The sequence below is a fragment of the Salarias fasciatus genome, chromosome 23 (assembly GCF_902148845.1).
Source record: "Salarias fasciatus chromosome 23, fSalaFa1.1, whole genome shotgun sequence".
Classification (NCBI taxonomy): Eukaryota; Metazoa; Chordata; class Actinopteri; order Blenniiformes; family Blenniidae; genus Salarias; species Salarias fasciatus.
The window spans coordinates 9,746,153-9,765,082 of NC_043766.1; the positions used below are offsets into that span (position 1 = coordinate 9,746,153).

General features: G+C 40.4%; 1 protein-coding gene across 1 annotated transcript; it reads right to left on the minus strand.

Moving 5' to 3' along the window:
* Positions 1-7,093: 7,093 nt before the first annotated feature.
* On the minus strand, positions 7,094-18,028 carry uhrf1 (ubiquitin-like with PHD and ring finger domains 1). Its single transcript, XM_030084014.1, is given in 24 exon segments — positions 7,094-8,568; positions 8,822-8,920; positions 9,457-9,605; positions 9,812-9,869; positions 9,872-9,913; positions 10,282-10,410; positions 10,631-10,752; positions 10,755-10,804; positions 10,917-11,023; positions 11,240-11,328; positions 11,331-11,343; positions 11,751-11,843; positions 11,845-11,859; positions 12,033-12,101; positions 12,103-12,146; positions 12,149-12,156; positions 12,371-12,557; positions 12,718-12,833; positions 13,134-13,259; positions 13,261-13,347; positions 14,158-14,312; positions 15,268-15,555; positions 15,787-15,949; positions 17,911-18,028. Coding segments are annotated over 23 exon segments (2,346 nt in total). The 5' UTR covers positions 15,940-15,949; positions 17,911-18,028; the 3' UTR covers positions 7,094-8,421.
* Between the last annotated feature and the right edge of the window lie 902 nt (positions 18,029-18,930).

The window sequence follows — 18,930 nt, forward strand, 5'->3', positions numbered from 1 at the left end:
TTCTAGGCACCATTCTTTTGCGACTAAGACACTTTTATGACTGCTAACTTGTGTACGAATCATCCATATGATGCCGTTAATGGCATTAAAGTCTGGTGGGAAAAAGTATTTTTTAATCTTATCCACCATATTCAATATTTTGGAGTGTCCCCAAACCCAGTGGGTCACAGACCTGGTATTTACAGCCCTGTTTGCATGACAACAATTGACTAGAAACTGGATTGATACTGTTTAACATTCAAGGTTTTGATGACCATGGCAGTACTGGTAGCTTGTAAAAAAGAAGTGTTTTTGTTGTTTGCACTTATACAACAAGCAGTGTGATTTGAAAATGTGTAATAATTCAGTAACTCACAATACCACTGTTCTTTAAAGGAACTTTAAACATTTAAAATATAGTCACATGAACAGGTTCTCCATCTGACAGTGGTGGCTTTCTGGATTAGGAAAGTGGACTTCAGTTCCCAGGTTTGAATCCAACAGACCACACATGCTATTACAACAAATTCTACAAAAGTACCACGGACTTCTATCATGAGTTCATTATATTATAGAATTGCCATCAGTCTTACTTTGGTGATTTAGAAGATAACAAAAAAAAAAAAAAAAAACCAAGCCATCTAGGATTTCAGAGTGTGCCTATATTGCTAGAAACACTTTCCCAAAAAAGTGCACATTTATCATACAATCATCTGGATCATACACTGCTGCCAGTCAGTCATTTTGACATACCTTCTCATTCATTGTTTTTTCTTTATCTTATAAAGCGCCCTTACACAGCCTGGAGGTATGTTTTTGTAATTCCGCTCTAAAGAGACCATGTAAACACCTTAACACTTTGTTTGGAAATAAGTTTAAATTCAAATAAACTGGCTGGTTTACTCTCCTTCGGGAGTGGTATTTTATTAAATTAGGCCTGACTTTATTCCGGTCATTCCGCGCATGGTTGTCCATCGTGATGACATAATATTCCAAGATGGCGGCCCACGTACATAGACGATTTATTTAACAGGAGCCTTAGAAGAAACTGATATAATGAAAAGCAGATGGACGAGTACATAACAATGTGGACATTTTAATGTAATCGAGAAAGAAAGGGAGAAAAATCGCCAGGAACATGCTTTGTTTACTTCAGGTAGACATCACTACGTCGCGTCCACCCCCTGTCCAATCAGAACACTTTGCGATGCCAGGCGTTAAAGAGAATTTAATTCTCCGTTTTCCGATGAAAACATGAAGCTCATGAATACAATCCAGAATTGCTTGAGTCGGAATAAACCAACTCCGCATAAAAACACCCAAGTAACCAAAACTCATTGATGGTCTAACTAAAAGCAAGCTGGCTGGGGTGTCATGTTGCTGTGGGATGCTGTGGTAGCCGAACTGGTTCAGTGTGCATTCAGTTTTGAATAAAAACCCAACAGTGTCACCAGCAAAGCCCCACACACACAGACACACTGATGCGCGCACACACACACACACACACACACACACACACACACACACACACACACACACACACACACACACACACACCCACACACACACACACTGATGCGCACACACACACCACACACAACTCCTCCATGCTTCAGGGTGGGAACCATGCATGTAGAAACTATCCGTTCTACTTTTCTGCACTGCACAAAGACACGGTAAATAGAACCATAGATTTCAAATTTGGAGTCATCAGACCAAAGTACAGATTTCCACTGGTCTAACAGCCATTCCTTGTGTTTCTTTACCCAAACAAATCTCTTCCACTTGTTGCTTTTCTTTAGTAGAGGTTTCCTCACAGCTATTTGACCATAAAGGTCTGATTCAGTCTCCTTTTTTAAAGTTGATGAGGAGATGCGTCTGCTGCTATAACTGCGTGGCATTTATCTGAGGTGCTGTCAACATGTGAATTCTGATGCTGGTGACTCGAATAAAGTTATCCTCAGCAGCAGAGCTGAGTCCTGGTCTTCCTCTGCTAAGGCGGTCCTCAAGTGAGCCAGTTTTGGTTTTTGTGATTGCACCTGAGCACACACTGAAAGTTTTTTTCTCTTTTCCAGACTGACTGACTGTCAGTTCTTAAAGTGATTAAGGACTATTTTTTCTTCTATCTACTATACAGATTGGTTTTTAGCGTAATATAAATTCTACCAGCCTGACATCTATACAACACAGCTGATGGTCCCAACCCCATTAAGAAGGCAAGAAATTCCACAAATGAAACCTGACAAGGCAGACCTGTGGAGTGAAAACCGCTACAGGTGACCAGCTCAGGACGCTCACTCAGAGAAAGCCACGGGTTATCTGTGCTGTCCACAAAACAAAGGGTGGCTATTCGAGGAATCTTGAATACAAAACACCATTTGAGTTATTTCACCCTTTTTCATTTATATCATAATTCCAATCGTATTCATTCATGCTTCTGATACCTTCAGCACAAATCTACAATGTAAACAGTGAAGTAAAGAAAGAACAAACATTGAATGGGAAGGTGTGTCCAAACTCTTAACCGGTAGTGTATGTGGTAACACACTTCAAATACACACACTCACTATATACTGAATGGACAGTTTAAATAAGTTTGAACCTTTCCATTGTATTGTCGTCTCTCTTAAATTCACAACGCACCAAATTCAAGTCAAAACAAAAACTGCTTCTTGAGTGCAATGTCTTCAAAAAGGTCCACTCTTTATGTAATCAAGAAAACAGCTTTTCTGAAACAATGGCCCAGTTTACATGGTGTTTTTTCAATCCGATTGCAAACAATCGTATTAAACGCGAGTGTATTCATGTACGGCATACAAAGCGATCCACGATGAATCCCTGTTTACAAGGACCCTGTGTGAAGCGGATTATACAGCATCCTGTGACATGCGCACAAAGTCTCACGAGGAACTTTCCGGTCTTTAGCTCTGCAGCAGCAGTCCTCAGCGCCGAGCAGAGAGTTTCTATCTGCTGACATCTGCTCAAATAATGTCCCAACATCTCCATGATACGCTGCTGAAGGAGCGGCTGCTCCCCTGGCCGGAGCACCGCCGCAACGAGCAGCACGTCTCGGTGTGTGCTCTGCTCTGCATGCCGATGTTTCGAATTAACTGGTGCCCGTGTTAACTTGTGACCAATAGATGACTGAAACTTGTTGCCGTTCAGGCAAACGGTTATCGACAATTACATTGAGTGTATACGTTTAAAGTCTTTTGTGAGTCTTACCTTAACAACTGCGGTTATCAGCATGTGTTTACACAAACCTCTGCCATCATTCGTTAACACGGGAACCAGTTAATCCATAACACCGCCACGTCTTTTCAAATGTTTTATAACCATTGGGATTTACTTCACGTGCTAATACGCCATCCCTTGGACTACTGGAAGGAGTATTTTGTCCACTTTCGTCAGTCCGGCTCTGTCTCCTCTTCACCTCCCGCAGTTGAGCTAAGCTAACTACGATGCTAACAGCTGGGAGACAGCCACAGGACGCAGACACAAAAAAGGTATTTAGGAGCTTATCTCACTTTGTAAATGATAGGGATAGGGCGTGGGTCCAAAATCTTCGGAGTATTCTTTTAAATTTACCAGCACTTGTCTGATAAAGTGTACACTTAGTAGACAATCATCTGGATCTTTTGTGCATAGAGTAACATGTCTCCCACTTCTATGTGTACGGCAGATGCTTTCAAAACACTGCTTGCCTGAATGCAAAACTTTTCAGAAATGAAATCTCAAAAACAATGCCATTCTAAAAGTTTCACTGGTTTCAGATCTGATGACTGTGGAAACAAATGGAGCACAGTGAATTCAAGGTCTTCTTCAAGAAACAAGTTTGAGATTATTTGAGTTTTTGTGACACGGTACACTCTCCTGCTGCAAGTAGTCATCACAAGATTGATACAGTGTATCTATAAATGGATGTACTTGTTCACAACAGTATTCAGGTAGGCTGTGTGTATAAACATGGTCAATGGATACTAAGGAGACCAAGGTGTAAAACACACAAACAGCAACAAGCAACAATTTTCACATTTTTAGCAGAAAATGGCTTTTGCATTTTCATTCCAGAGAAGTTTTTCTTTGAGGCATTAATGTTTTATATGATTGGCATACGCAAATGGAGAAAATGCTATAATTTTGCATATCAACTGGTTGTTCTCCATTTCTTTTAATGCAATTACCCCCCCCACACACCACACACAGAAAATTACAATATAAACATTCAAGCAGCATTTAGCACTATATCCACATTGTATAGTCCCATTCTGTATCTGATAAGTTTTAAAAAAAAATGGGTTTCTGCATGTGAACTGGATGATGGTGTCATAAATTTATATTTTATTAAAGAAGCACTGTTCAATTCAAAAGAAAACAGCACAAGTTGCACACTGAATTCCTCCATTGTTATAGTGGATATACTGTGCAGAACCCAGCATTTCAGGAAAGTTGTGGTTTCATTGCTCATGCTAAACAGATTTCACTTACAAAGTGCTTTTCCACAGTTTGAGCAGTCCCCAGAACACCTTATACTGTCAATCACATTCACCCAAATGAGAAAAACTCAAATTGGAGGCAGCTGCCATGCAAGGCACTCGGTCCATCCATTTGGAGGAGTTTGGGGTTTGAGTGTCTTGCTCAAGGACACTTAGACATGTGGACAAAGAGGGTTTCAAACCCACAACCTCCAGACTGAGAGACTACTCAATCCACCAACCAAGCCACAGCTGCCTCTTATGGAGAGACACACTAAAGTGTTTCTCCAAAAAGCTTAATTGTCGCTGAATCAGAACATCACTGTCATGCAAACAAACATCCAAATCAAAATGAAAATTTGTCTTTCTTACTTAAAACATTCCTGCATTAATAGGGTCTCTGACTCCTTTTCTGAGTTGACAGGAGTGGCAGCCAGTGTGGTGATCTGTTGTTGTATATTATAGGCCTTAAGGTTTGACATGTCGTGTGCTCAAAAATTATGTTCTCCACACTGTGTTGTTTAAATAAATGACTAATCAAGTCGCTTCTGCCATTTTGATCCAGTCTGGCCATTCTTTAACTTCAACAAGGCACGTTCATCTGGAAAACAGCCACTCACTGACTCTGGTTATACATTAAAATCCCAGTAGAGTAGCAGTTTCCAGTATACTCAAGCAACAATTACTGATTCCGAAGATACTTCTGAAGTCACTTAAGTCACATGTCTTTCCAACTGCCATAGTTGGTTTGGACATCAACTGAGGTTCAAGTATTTATTAACTTCTAGATTGACTTTACTCTGAACTCCATTCAAACAAGTTACATTAAGAAATGTGTTTTACAAAAATAATTTCACTAACTTGCGCACAGATGACAGTTGGGTGTACTCTCATAGATAACACCAAAACAAAAAAACTTCTCATTGACTTTCTTCCAACTGAGAAAACATGCTAAATACTGTGTTTAACATATCACACACCGGGCACAAGAGACCCACATTTAAAGGGAACAGTCTACACTGCAAAAACTTGCCTGTAAACCCATCTACATTGGCAATGGCTAACCATAATTTGGATATGAACAAATATTATACCGTAATATGCTGAAAGAAACTAAAAGTAGCTTGTAGTTCAAATACACCTCTGCATTATATGGGTCTGCACCATAATGTATGCATTGGTGGCAACAATGTTAGGGCACACCGTGAATACAATGTACAAAGTAATTTAATCAAGTACTAAAAGATACCATTCAGGAACCCACGGTGAAGATCTGATTACATCAACCAACGACGCTATTGACCGTATCCCATCCTGATAAGCCACTGTGGAAGCTTTCATGACATGCAGCAAACAGATACAAACGAAGAAATTAGATGGACTTTTGATATCATTTTATGATTGGGAAAAAAACTCACTACCACGAAAAAGAACATGCTTATTGGCTTCGTACTGCAACATTTAGAGGGCCGTATTTGATCAGTGGCTGGAGGGCCATATGACCCCCCAGCTGTCCAACCACAACAAAAACTGGCCTACACAGATCTTTTAACTCAACCCGAAACAGTCAAACACGATGGCAGGCAGCCGTCCTCGCAACATGCAAATCATCTTTTGGGTCTTTAAATCACCCGAAGCCTGCTACTTGGCTCACATCTTTGTGAGAGTAAGAAGCACGCTTCTCGGACAGAGGCTGTTACTACTTGCGGCAGCCAAAGGCGACGACAGCTCCGCACAACTAACGCTAACTAACGCATTGTGTCCCAGATGGCAACGAACAAAACACCGCGGCTGAAGCCTCTCGGCGCGAGTATAATCCCAAACTCATGCGAATGACCGCGACCTCCTAAAGTTGTCCATGCACGCAAACCACGATGTACAGTTACCAAAATCTACACCTCGGTGTTAATGTATTGCCAGCTAACCTTGGTTAGCCTCGTTAGCTACTTCCATATCTGCATTCAGAAAAAAAAACAACAAAACACCGAGACGACAGATCGACACACTGATCCGTTCAACGGGAAAGCGCCCATGGCAAATAAATCCAGCAAAAACAACGAAGAGACATTTTACCTCCTGCAGAAAGGTACCGTCTTCTCTCTATTCTACTGAGTCGATCGGCTTTCGTTTCGCAAAAATTCCCTGGAACGATTTTCTTCTGCTGGAGATCTCTCGCGAAGCTCGCGCTGCGATTGGTCTAATGACGTCATGGCCACGACGTCGGTGCAAAAGTCCGGCGATATGATTGGTTCGCTGGATGATTGACATCGAAATGATCTAATGACACGGAGAGCTCACTGCAAGCATCGACCTGAGACAGTTTATCGACGTGCACGGCACGCACGTACACACTACCGGGTTTGCGAAAAGGCTGCTGTGTTTTATCGTCTGTAGAAACAGAAAACATTTACTCTTTGCAGGGAAACGCATCAAAGGAATCTCTGCACAGATGCATCGGCGCAGGTTTACTGGTCGATTGGCCATTCTAGCCACAACTTCAAAGGGTACAATCTGTTCTTCATCGTACTGAAATTAATGTCCAAATTAAATTTCGGAAGCATTTACCTCAAGTTGAAGAAATAAGAATACTGTACCTCTTGTTGCAGAAGGAAAACAAAAGTTGAGTTCATATTGTTTATTGAATGACAGAAAACGTATTAACACATTTTTTGCACTAAATGTGTGCAAGCAATTCTAGAAATACATATCAAAACTAATATGGACCAGGCATTTTACAATTCCAGAAAATATACATTTCCATTCTACGCAAATATTTGCATCTCCATCAAGTTTATTTCTTTCAGAATTGAACAGTAAAATCATTTATCATAAAGGCAATGGCTGAAGTAGCAAATACATGTATCTGGTTGAATTACATCAGATTTCAGAAGTAGCCATTAAGTTTGATGCAAGAAATTGACTTCAGGTATAACAAAGCAAACCACTGGAGACATGCAACCAACTTAAACCCCCCCTCCCATACAAATGGCAGTGATTATAAAAGAAAATACAACAGTAAAAGTTTACAGTAAGTAGTTAACGATTAAAGAAAAATACAAATCAATTTTCTAGACTCAAAGTTTGAATGTGAGGGACATCTAGAAAACTAGATAGATGGACATTACTACATTATACTTTTAAGATGGTTAAACACTGACCTTTCTTTGGTCTTTTCAGAAGAAAGGGAATCCAAACTACCACAAAATGATATTCCACTTGAAATCTGTTCACTTGCTCAGCTTCCAACGGTAGTTGTAAAGAACGGCAACTTTTAAAACAACTTTCAGAAAGTTGTTGTACATTAAAAAGTATAAAATATTAAAAAATAATAATAATCGTGAATTAAGGTACAAAGTCCACAGTCTGATGACACTGATCTCCAACAAGACACTTTTTTGAGACTTCCCAGCACCAAACACCTTTCTTCACTTGCCACATTAGTGCAACCTCGACTGTCTCATCACACCGGGACAAGGAAAAAATGATCGATAAAAAAAGCAATGTTTTAAAAGTTACACCAAAACGCAAAAAGAAACAAAGCCAAAGCATTTGAGGTCCAAATTCTAATACAAACACATCTCCAAAAGTTCAGGGGAAAACAGCTAAGCCATATTTGACATAACAGTTTGTTAATAAGAGCTGAACATGGGTTTAAAAGTGGCTGATTTTAGAATAAGGATAGCATTAGCATTAGTTAATGGAACAGCTAGAACAAGGAGAGGAAAATCAAGACTCGGGGTAATAATGGAGTACCGGAAATGTTATTAAGAAACTTTGAATTAATCTTGAACCTAACCCTCCCGACAGTTTCCAGGTGAGGGTGGCAGCATTGAAATCCACAAATATTGTAGTTTTATAATCACAAAAATATATTAAGACAAACTGATTCTTTATTGCCTCGATTGAAAAACACCCCTTACAGTTTACTTCCTGTTTGCTCAAGGGCCAAAGTCGGCAGAACCAATGATCATCGCCCATTGCTGTACCCTGGGAAAAACTGGCTTAAAATGTCTTGGAGAGCTTTGTTGACAGACATGGAGTAGTTCTTTCCCAGGTCGTGTCGACAGGCAGGGCAGGTGTACACCTCCGCTTTGAAGGACCGCTGAAGGCACTCCTGAAGCAAAGAGGGAAACGGACATCAAATTCAATCCTTTTCACATCAAGTAGCTTACTCTTATTTTCATTAAGCCAGTTAAAAATAGTCAAGTTTGGATAAAATTCTTCACTACACCAGATACGGTTACAGGCAGAGTCAATAACTTTACATATTTCAATCCCCAAGTATTCACTTCTTTCATAGCCATCATCAAATCTGTCAGATAGATGTACCACTGAATGCCAAGTGTGGGACATCAGGAGCTTCTTACCCTGCAGACATTGTGTTGGCACTCTGTGGTGATGGGCTGATAAACCACTTCTTGGCAGCAAATGCAAAGGAAAACCTCTTCAACTTTGCTCAGGAATTTCTGAAAAGAAGAAAGAAAATTTATTCTAGCATTCCCTTTGCACCAAGTAACTCATTGCTTAAAAAAAAAAAAAAACACCTTCTCATTTCATCATTTCACTACTTTGTGAGCTCTTTTGACTTTCATTAACAGATGTACATTTGGAGACAGCTGCTTCAATATAGTTTTCAAAAGAGAATAAAGTCCCTTAATTCTTATTGTAATAATTCACATTTTCTATTTTAAGACATAATATAAATGGATAAAGCATCATTAAAGCTCAGGGGTTTTTTTTATGTTACTGGATCACACCATTGCTAACATGTTTTGTATTTTTCCCAAAAGATAAAATCATTTGGCATATTTATTAAACTAAATCATCCAATTTGATGCATTTGTTTGTAGAGAACAGAATGTGGGGCAATTATTCAACACTACAACATTGTTTATGTAGAAACAAAAGTAACGGCAAAGTAACCGTAATAGGAATCCTGTGGAATCAGTCACTGGAGTTAAAGCTCAATGAGTGATTTGGTCAAATGGAAAACCATGCTCACCGGTCCAAGTGAGAGCGACTCGCGGGCTTCGTCCCACAGCTTCTTGTTTGCCGTGTCATTCTTGATCAGGGCTTTCTGCTCCGGAGAGAGTTTGTACACCTCCACCTTGATCTTCTTAGGAGTTTTGTTTGGAGAAGATTTTGGGGAATCTGGGACAAATCAAGAAACATGTTATTTATTCAGAATTCATGGAGCAGTAAAAAAAAAAGTCTTTAAGTGCAGTTGCTCCAAGAAAGCAAAAATCCATCAACTGCACCTAAATCTGATGTACAGTTCTTCGAGAGCAAACCACTGCATGTGATGTATGCATGTGATTAGTGACGCATGCAAACCCAAGAGAGACATGCAAACGTACCACTGGCCTGAGATTTTCTCTTGCTCTTTGCCTTGCTAGTGTGCTCTTCTTCCTCTTCCCATCATTCTTGTTTCTCCTTTCTTTCTGGTATCCAGCGGGATACTGCACATACAGTCTGATTACAACACCTTACCAACGAATAAGGTCAACAGCGGGAGAGTCTATTTTACAGTGTTTTCATATGTCACAGCAACATTCAACATGTAACATGCTCAGGGCAGGTTTCACCAATGTTCTTAGTTACAGTCACAAAATCAAGAAAATAAACAGAGTGGTCTCATCAATAGAATGATCAGGACTCAGGGAAATATTTTAGACTTGTTTGTAGCACAACGGCTTTAACTGCCAATATGATAAGGTCACAGACTCACACAGGAGTAGGAGGCACTATAGACCATCCGATGTGATATTTATATCAAGGGGATTGTTAATGACCCTGACAAACGCCACCAGTATCAAATCTGTCCTACCTGAATGGTCAGCCCAAGCTTCTTTATTCGCTCTTTGCCATCTCTGGTCCATGGCGCTGGCTCCTCATCGTCACGCTTCAGGAGATACCTCCACACCAGGAAGCCAGACTTTCCCTTGTCGGGCCAATACTTAACACCTGTGGCAAAGAAATAGGGAAAACTTAAAGGTCAACTTTAAAGAATAAAAGGTTACAAGCAATTAGCTGTTATTTAGTTGGTTCAGAAGTAATTGTGTACAGGAGCTAGAAGCAATCTACAGTGTTTATCTTGTCACTTGATAAATATATCACACAGTACAGCCAAAACAACTGAAATTACAAAAAGAGTAAAAAAAAAAAAAAAACATCACGGTCTTTCATACCTTGTAGATCCCATCGTAACGGTTTCCTTCCTCAGGGCAGTATTTACTGTGCTTGCGGCCTTTGCAGTTGCGGACAACTCTAACGGGTTTGCCCTGCTTCCAGTTTTGGCCTCGGCTCCGTGTTTGTCATTCACGGGGACATTGCAGTTCAGAGCCAGGGCCCTAGTGGATCGCAGAATATCAACCAAAACGGAAATCAGTAACACAAATTACATGTGTGAAAACAAAGCAAATTTTAAAAAGCGGCCACGTGCCGTGTCCTTCAGGGTCATACCGGTTCATGTGGGTGAGTGTCTGGTCACATGACTGCTCAGCCGTCCTCTTGTTTCCAGACAGATCTCGCCCTCCAGAACCAGTGTAAGTGAACTCATTACCATCGTCCTACAGCGGGAGACATTTACAAACATAAATTACAAAAAGCTTCATAAAGCATGCCATCAGGGACAGCCTAAATACGGTTTTGTGTTAGCATGTAACAACACATTGATAAGAAACATGGAGGAAGAACATCAGTCTGTCACTGACACATCTTTATTAAAAAAAAAAAAAAATCTGATTTGTTGTCAGTGGGATTAAATGAAAGGGAAAACAGCATACCACGTCATCCTCATAACCTCCAGCCAGGACCAGCGAGTAAGCACCATCATTGCTCCTGCCATGAATGCCAGCCACATGAGGCCTGTGACACCAGATTCACTAACCTACAAGATCAAAACAGTTGGGGTTACTGAAAATAAATACAGTTTGTGAGGGCAGCGGTGATATGGTTATCACTCTCCTCAAGCAAGCATGTACCCAGTTGTTCTTGTGTGGACTACGCATGTTCTTCTCATGCATGAATGTTTGATTTAGTTGATCTTACATGTTTCATCACAGTCCAAATTTAAAATTGATGGGGGTCTTGAGTGTTTATGCGAGTCTGTAATGATATCTTTTCTTTGTGACAGACTGGCACACAAGTCCACCTGGCACTTAACCAGATCCCAGTGAGCGTACTGGACAAAGCCAAGCTGGATGGATGCACTCTTACAGAAGCGTCAAGTTAAGTTTGAAAGCAGCATTTTTTATTTAATCATCAACATGTGACTAATAACATAAGAGAACAGACCTGCACTCTGAACTTCCACAGGGAACCAACTGGGATGCCAGGAATCGGGCCGTAGTGGTTGGAAGGGACGATCGTGCACTGCTTCGTACGACCAAACGCAGGCCATCCCCTAAAAAAACAAGAAAAAAAAAATATGCACACAAAAACCCACAAATGAATAACTTGCATTTGAAAATTGTGGTGTTGACAAATTGATGCTAAGAGTTTTCCACAGGGACATTGAATGTGTGAGCAGTGTGCTTATTTCTAAGCATATGTAAATAAACTTTAAAATACACTCACTTTACCCCAGTCCCTCTGACTGGAGGAGCTGGCTGATGCCATCTTAGCTTTCTTTTTGCTCTCCTTCAGGCTTCTCTCCTGCTCGTACAACCTCACTGGTGTCATTACGACAGCCGGGCAGTACCTGAGACAGCATGACATTTAACATAGTTAACACCATCACACAGAGAGGCAAAACTCTTCAAGAAAACAGGTCAATGACAAAAAAAATGACACAAAATTGGAGGCCGACTCTTTACGAGAGAATTACTCCCATTACTTCTCAGTAATACAAACATTCGATCTAATAATCTTCAGTTAAATGGCAAGCAGCTTCATTACACATAAAATCCACTGACCAGTCCTCATCTTCAGGGATGGAGGTGAGCGGAGGATCCAGGCAGTACGTGTGGTAGGCCATGTCACATTCGTCACACAGCAGCTGCTTATCCGGGTCCTGCTTGATGCCGCAAACTTTGCAGTTGCACCAGCGACAGTTTTTGTCGGGATCATCTTTGCAATGTTTGCACTCAGGTCCATTCGATCCTAAAGAGAGCAGAAAAGTTGTTATATGACAAGTTAATCAGAGGAGGGTAGGTCTGCTAAAATATGTACTGAATCTAGACCCTGATGATCAAATGAGCGACAACTGTCAACAACTATGGTTTGCAACTTTAAATTTTAAGGGGAGAGAAAAAAAATGTACTTTTTAATGGACTCTCAGATCCAGCTGGCCCATCGCTCAGTGAACCTGGCTCTTCAATTTTGTAGATTTCGGTCAGAAACATGATCCGACAGTCATTAAGAGAGTCACCAGCATCACTGCAAAAGAAAAAGCGACCAGTCACTGATCTGCAAAATGAAAATTAAGCTCAACATTTTCCTACATTGACAAGACAATACAGCATCTATAAGGAATAACTGAGATAAATCACTCATTACAAATACAGTGAAGTGAATTTGCAACGACCTGTCTTCAATTCTAAGATTAAAGGACAGAAGAACTTGAAATTTCTCAGGTGACACTATTGCAGCAACCACCTGTAACATCCAAAAATATACTTTGGTATAACTTGTGATCTTTAAGAACACAGTCCAGTTTCACCTCATATGAGTACTTACCCAAGAATAATCTTGGCGTAGATCTCGCGCAGAGTACGCGTCTCCCTCTTCCTCTGGATCTCAGCGTCATACCAGTAGCCGCGTTCTTTGGGATCGTCTGGGTTGTAGTTCACCATGACAACCATCCTGCTTCCAGCTGATGCACTGGTAAACTGTACGGGCCCGAGGACGAACATCCTTAGCCAGCAGCTGAATTACTCCATTTTCTGGGTAGCTGTGACAAGAAGTTACACACATCAGGGACAAACTACAGAAAGGTCTAGGTGCCTCTTGCACAGTGGCACTTGAGAGATTCATCACAAAGCACAAAAGCTCTCTTTTTTGCCCCCAAGTAAGACTCTTCAGCTGAATTAAAAAGATAGGCGTTTTCAATACCACTGCAAGGACAAAATGACTTCCATAAGAGGGTAAAGTCAGAGATATTTGGGGAAACTGGTATTTCAACTGCAAACATCTCATGCAATGATGTTCTCTTTCTATGCTTAATACAGCATGACACGCTCATTCCATGCAAATAGCATAAGGCCGCAACAGGAGCAAATTATGATGTTCAACAATTGAAAATACAGATTTTAAAGGTTCCTTTCAAGTAATTATGCTTGACCTGCTACAATAAGGTTGCACCCAACATGTGACAGGGCTTCAACCGACAAATGTTTGTTGTGTCTTGACACAAGCGAGTGAAGGATTGCTTGTTAATGCAGTAGTGTCAATAAATGTTCACGGTTGAACAGTCATTCAGTCATTGCAGGTCAGTCGTTTTCATAAAAGAAGCAAGTTAACATCTTCTATTGGTGAACATAGCGAACAAAACCATATGATTTAGGGCAAACTTCATTTTTTTTCCATCCACTGGTATTCTACCAGGCTACATTTGAAAAATACCTAAAAGCAGGAATGTATTGAACCATTGCACTGCAAGCGTAATGGACACAACAAAATAGTAAGTACCAAACAAAAAAATACTCAGGAAGTTTTGTCAAATAAGCTGACTTAGGACTTCAAAGCAATGAAATAGTCTTACTCTTCATATTTAACATGGTAAAGTATCTCATCTTCATCTGGCTCTGCTTCAGCAGCCTCTTCTTTTGGCATCTTGGCAGTCTTGGTCACATTTACTATCTGGGCTTCGAACCACGCTCCCATGTTCAGGTCTCTTGCGTCGACAAGCTCGTTGATCTTTAGACACAAAACATGTTATGATTAATCAAAGATAGGTTAGGAAATTAATGAAGTGACTGAAAAAGAAAAAAAAAGTCACTGAAGACAAAACATTTAATGAAATTTAGACACCAAAGTCATCCACACAAAGTCTGCAAAAGTTTTCTACTCGTGGGCAACTGGCACGTGAATTGACACTTCCAAAAATAGTAAATTGTGTAATCATAAAAAAGTAGCTTCAGTCAAGACAAACACACTACGAACTTTAAAGTTGGTGCTGATTAATAGCTCAGGTAGCTGTAGAAGTTGCGTTAAAGAACACAACAGTAATTTCTTAATAAGTTAAATACAACCTCAGTAATGTAAATAGCGAAGGAATAACTGAGGCACACAAGTATGAAAATGGCTCACTCAAATCACAACATCTTTTTTCTTTAACTGACTAAACTATAAGTCAACAATACAAAGCATCTCCACAGGATTGACTTAAATGTGTCTAAAAGTCCATGAAATTAAAGCTCGGGCCCAACAGTGGCATGTGTTGCCCCCCAAGTTAGACAGTATAGCCGTTTGGATGAAGAATAACATAAAACCATCAACACAGACAATTACTTTTTCTGTTTGCCTGCTGTTTGTTCATTTAGTCCTAGATTAAATGTCGGGAAAATTGAACTCGGTAGGTATTCGGTATTAGGTACTAGGTATTCGAGCCTGTATCTGTTAGTTGACGATTCACAACCGAAAAGTAAAATAAAAGTTTGGCATGCCACAACCATTTTTTTTTTTTTTTTTTTAACATAGATGGATGTGTGAATGGGTCAACCCCAAGAAGACTATTTAAAGCTTATAGCAGTGCCAATTCCAAACTAGTGTAAACACAGGTGTGGCACTGCAACATGGGGCCCGTTTTCCACCTAAATAGTAACATCACAACATTGACTTTACACTCAAAACTCAGTTTTTAACAGCATACCTTGAAAAATCCAAAGCCAGGATCAATAAGCTCTGGAGTGTTCATCTGGGCAACGGTGTCATTTGCCTGAGCGGAGGTGCCAGCGGTCTGGCCCTCCACTTCGCCGTGAGTGGAGCACTTGTCAGACTCGCTCTGAGTTGAACCACAACCGGAATCGGAGTCGGACAGCTCTGCTTCTTTGTCCTTGCTTTTCACAACATCAGCAGGGGGCATCTTCTGCCTAACAAGCAGCTGCACTATATCATTTAGGCCAACATTATAGTCAAAGATGGTATGGCCATCCTCCATCTGACAGAAGGGAAAAAAAAAACAAAAGAAAGTTTTTGATTTTTTTACATCTTTTGCCTTTAATTTTTCTGATGAGTAAATGATAAAGTAGCCTTGAAAACTAAACAATTACCATACTGAAACATCATGCCGGACAAAATTAACACGACATCCTCACCTATTTGGACATCTGTAGCTCTTAAGACACGACACTTATGAACACAGTCAAAGACATCTCTGAAAGAAACTCACCTGTTTTCCACGGTAAAAGAGCCTCTGCCTGTCTGGCTCCACATTGAAGAGCTCACTTATTTTGAGCCGTAGATCATCAACCTTAGTGAGTTTGGACAGAGAATCCACCCGGTGGGTTTCCTTCCCATCCATTGTGCGCACTTGAATCCACATTGCAGCTGCCCTGTGTCAACAGTCATACCATAAAAACTCTAAATAAATCATTACTGGACATAGCCAATGCAAACACTTCAACAATGCACATCTTATACAAGTTCCCTAAAAAATTATTAAAAGTAACTTACAATAGGTTAAAAGTCATGCATTTAAACATGAACTTTACACGTTTCTCCCATATTTTCTAATACATTAACAAAAAAAAAGCACTTAATATTAATTACAGTGTAATTCACGCTTTTTACACAAGCCAATTGACTTTTAATTCTTAATCATTACAATCTATACAAACATGTCAGTTGCAGCAAAAAGCTGACAGTGTTTTTCAGTTAAACATTGTCTCAATAAGCATTTCGTTACATTTAATTATTTGATTGCTCAGCTTGCACCTCACCCAACCACATTATCACAGCTACACAGATAAACAAGCCTGTGCACAAACTGCACTAAGACATTTGTCACCTATGAACTCAGCTAACCATACTTTTTCCAATCCCATTGGGGAAATTTCTTCTTTGACTGACTCATCCGATTTCTCAAATGTGAAGGTACAGCCTGATGGAGGCGTGGGTCATGCTCAGGTGGTCACAATGGTGATCTGTCAGCTGTGGGATTCAAACCTGCAAACCCCAGTTCCGACCTCAAGACCACCACTGTCCCAAGTACTGAATTTTATAACCTCCATGAAAATCTTGAGGATTTTCTTGTAGCATTTGAAACCAGCCACAAATGAGTATAAAGGATCAATCAGTCTAAATTTGAGACATTACGGACAATATTTCCATTGGGCAAATCAGAAATCTCTTTAATTTTGTGAATTCCAAAAAGTAAACCAACTAAACTAATACAGATCAAAGGTCTTCCTCCGTATGAAACTATCAGGTGTATCTTGAATCACCAGGAAATATTGAATCTACTCTTTGACAAATGTATATAAATAAGCATCAGTCGTGCTGCAGATGAAGTCTTCCTTGATGAATAAAGTGACTGTCACAGCTCCAGTCCCATCAGTGCATTGTGCAGCTGTCAGTACTGGGCTGTCACTTGAACAGAGTATAAGAAAGGGAGGGAACAAGCTGATTTAAATACAGTGCGGGAAACCGAGCGGCAGGCCACTCCCAGTTCTTTTAAAAGCACATCCGGACGCGAGGGAGCGCTAGCAAACAATGTGCCCTTCGCTCTCTCACAATGAAAAACGCCGAAAAAACGCCTGTAAATGTCATTTCACATCGAGCAATTCCACACTAAAGTGGTCCTTCACCTGCGTATTTCGTGTTTCGCTCATAAAAAGGGGTGAACGGGGAGCTCCGGGACTGTTAGGCCACCTCTCAGACGCTAGCAGCCGAGGTCTTGTTCACTCGGCTTTGCTAGCTCGAAATGAGCCAACAGTAGTGAACAAAACATGATCAACAACATGCAAAACAACCAGCACAACTGTCTCAACAGGGAAAACTTATCCGGCGCCATTCACACTTCACGATGGAGCCAAAAACACTTCGGGCCGTGTAGAGGAAGCAGAAAAATGACCAATCTCAGCTTAATATTGTTCGTTTTTCTGCCTGGAAACTGTTTAACATGAGGCTTGATCGAGTACTGTAGATTAAATTGTCTCACCTCAGATACACAGTAGAAAAATAATCATGCGCCCTGCTTGAGCTTGTTATCCACCCTTATTATTGCCCAGAGGCAAGCCATGGTACAGTTTATTGCTGCACAGACCTCCACTAACATGTGAAGTACAGGAAACTGAGGAACGGATCAAAAAGCGTGAAAACTACTCCTGGGAGTCATTCATTTGGTTCATTCTGAACTTCATTTCTCTTAAACTAAAAGACCTGCTGCTGTGAGTGAAAATGAAACGACCAAGCAAGTTAATAAATTATATAAATTTTTATATATATTAGTCAGCCACTCAAACATTTTGAGTTCAATATTGAAAGTTACAATAAAAGGAAATACTGATTTTACCTGTTTGCTTGTCCAAGTCAAAGTCAAGGATTTGGCGTTAACGGAATAACGCGCACGTTTTCCCCCAAATTAACTTCTTTGCAGGATTGGCACGACCAACTCTAAGCGTTGTTGGAGACTGATCAATGAGTTATTCTTCAAGACTTCAACATCCCGCCTGTTCTAAAAATGCCGCTTCGCCATTGGCCGTTTTCGTCTCTATAAATCAATACCATTGGGTAGAACCGCTGTCAATCAACGGAGTGGCTGGAGCTTAGCCTCAGCGCGCGAAACGCTAGTCTCGTGGGTGCAACTCGCCTCCTGACTTGAAGTATCGCGAGATTTCAGAAGAGCCACAGAGAGGCAGATGGTGGATGGTGGTAAACAAGCCCACTGGTAGACTTCATCTAACACGTCTCAAGCATGTGTCCTTCCATAGTGAGTCCTTCAGAGAAAAACGTACACGCTGGTGGATGAAGTAATTATCTCTAAAACAGAATGCAATAGAAAACTTTACTAATCTCAGAGAAAATTCTTTCCAGTATTCAATGTCAATGTCAATAAAATGTAACTGAGAATAAACGCTGATATTGAAATGTACATGCCAATATTATTATTTACAAAATGAACAGTGAATAAATACGTACACAATGAAGGGCCTGACAGTAAAAATTGCATGTAAATAAATACTATTTATTCTGCATGGAACAGTTATAGAGCCCGATGTCCACAAGAAGGTTCACTATAGAGCGCTTGGCGGGATGCTGTTCATCAGGACATCGTGGAGGCAGTGAGAGACCCCAGTATGGATCTTCATTTGTGCCCTATCCAAACAGAACTGGACTTAATGTGTCAGCAATATGTCCATTTCCTCAACTTAAAGATAATCTGTATCTGATGCCTGTTCAGACTACTTTGCACCATATTCTGGTTTCCTCCAATCTATTCTGATTAATTTAAGAGTTCATTTGAGAAAACAGTGAGTCCCAGCCAGGGGGACCCAACCCCCATTAAAGATGCCAAGGATTCCTGAAGGAGTCA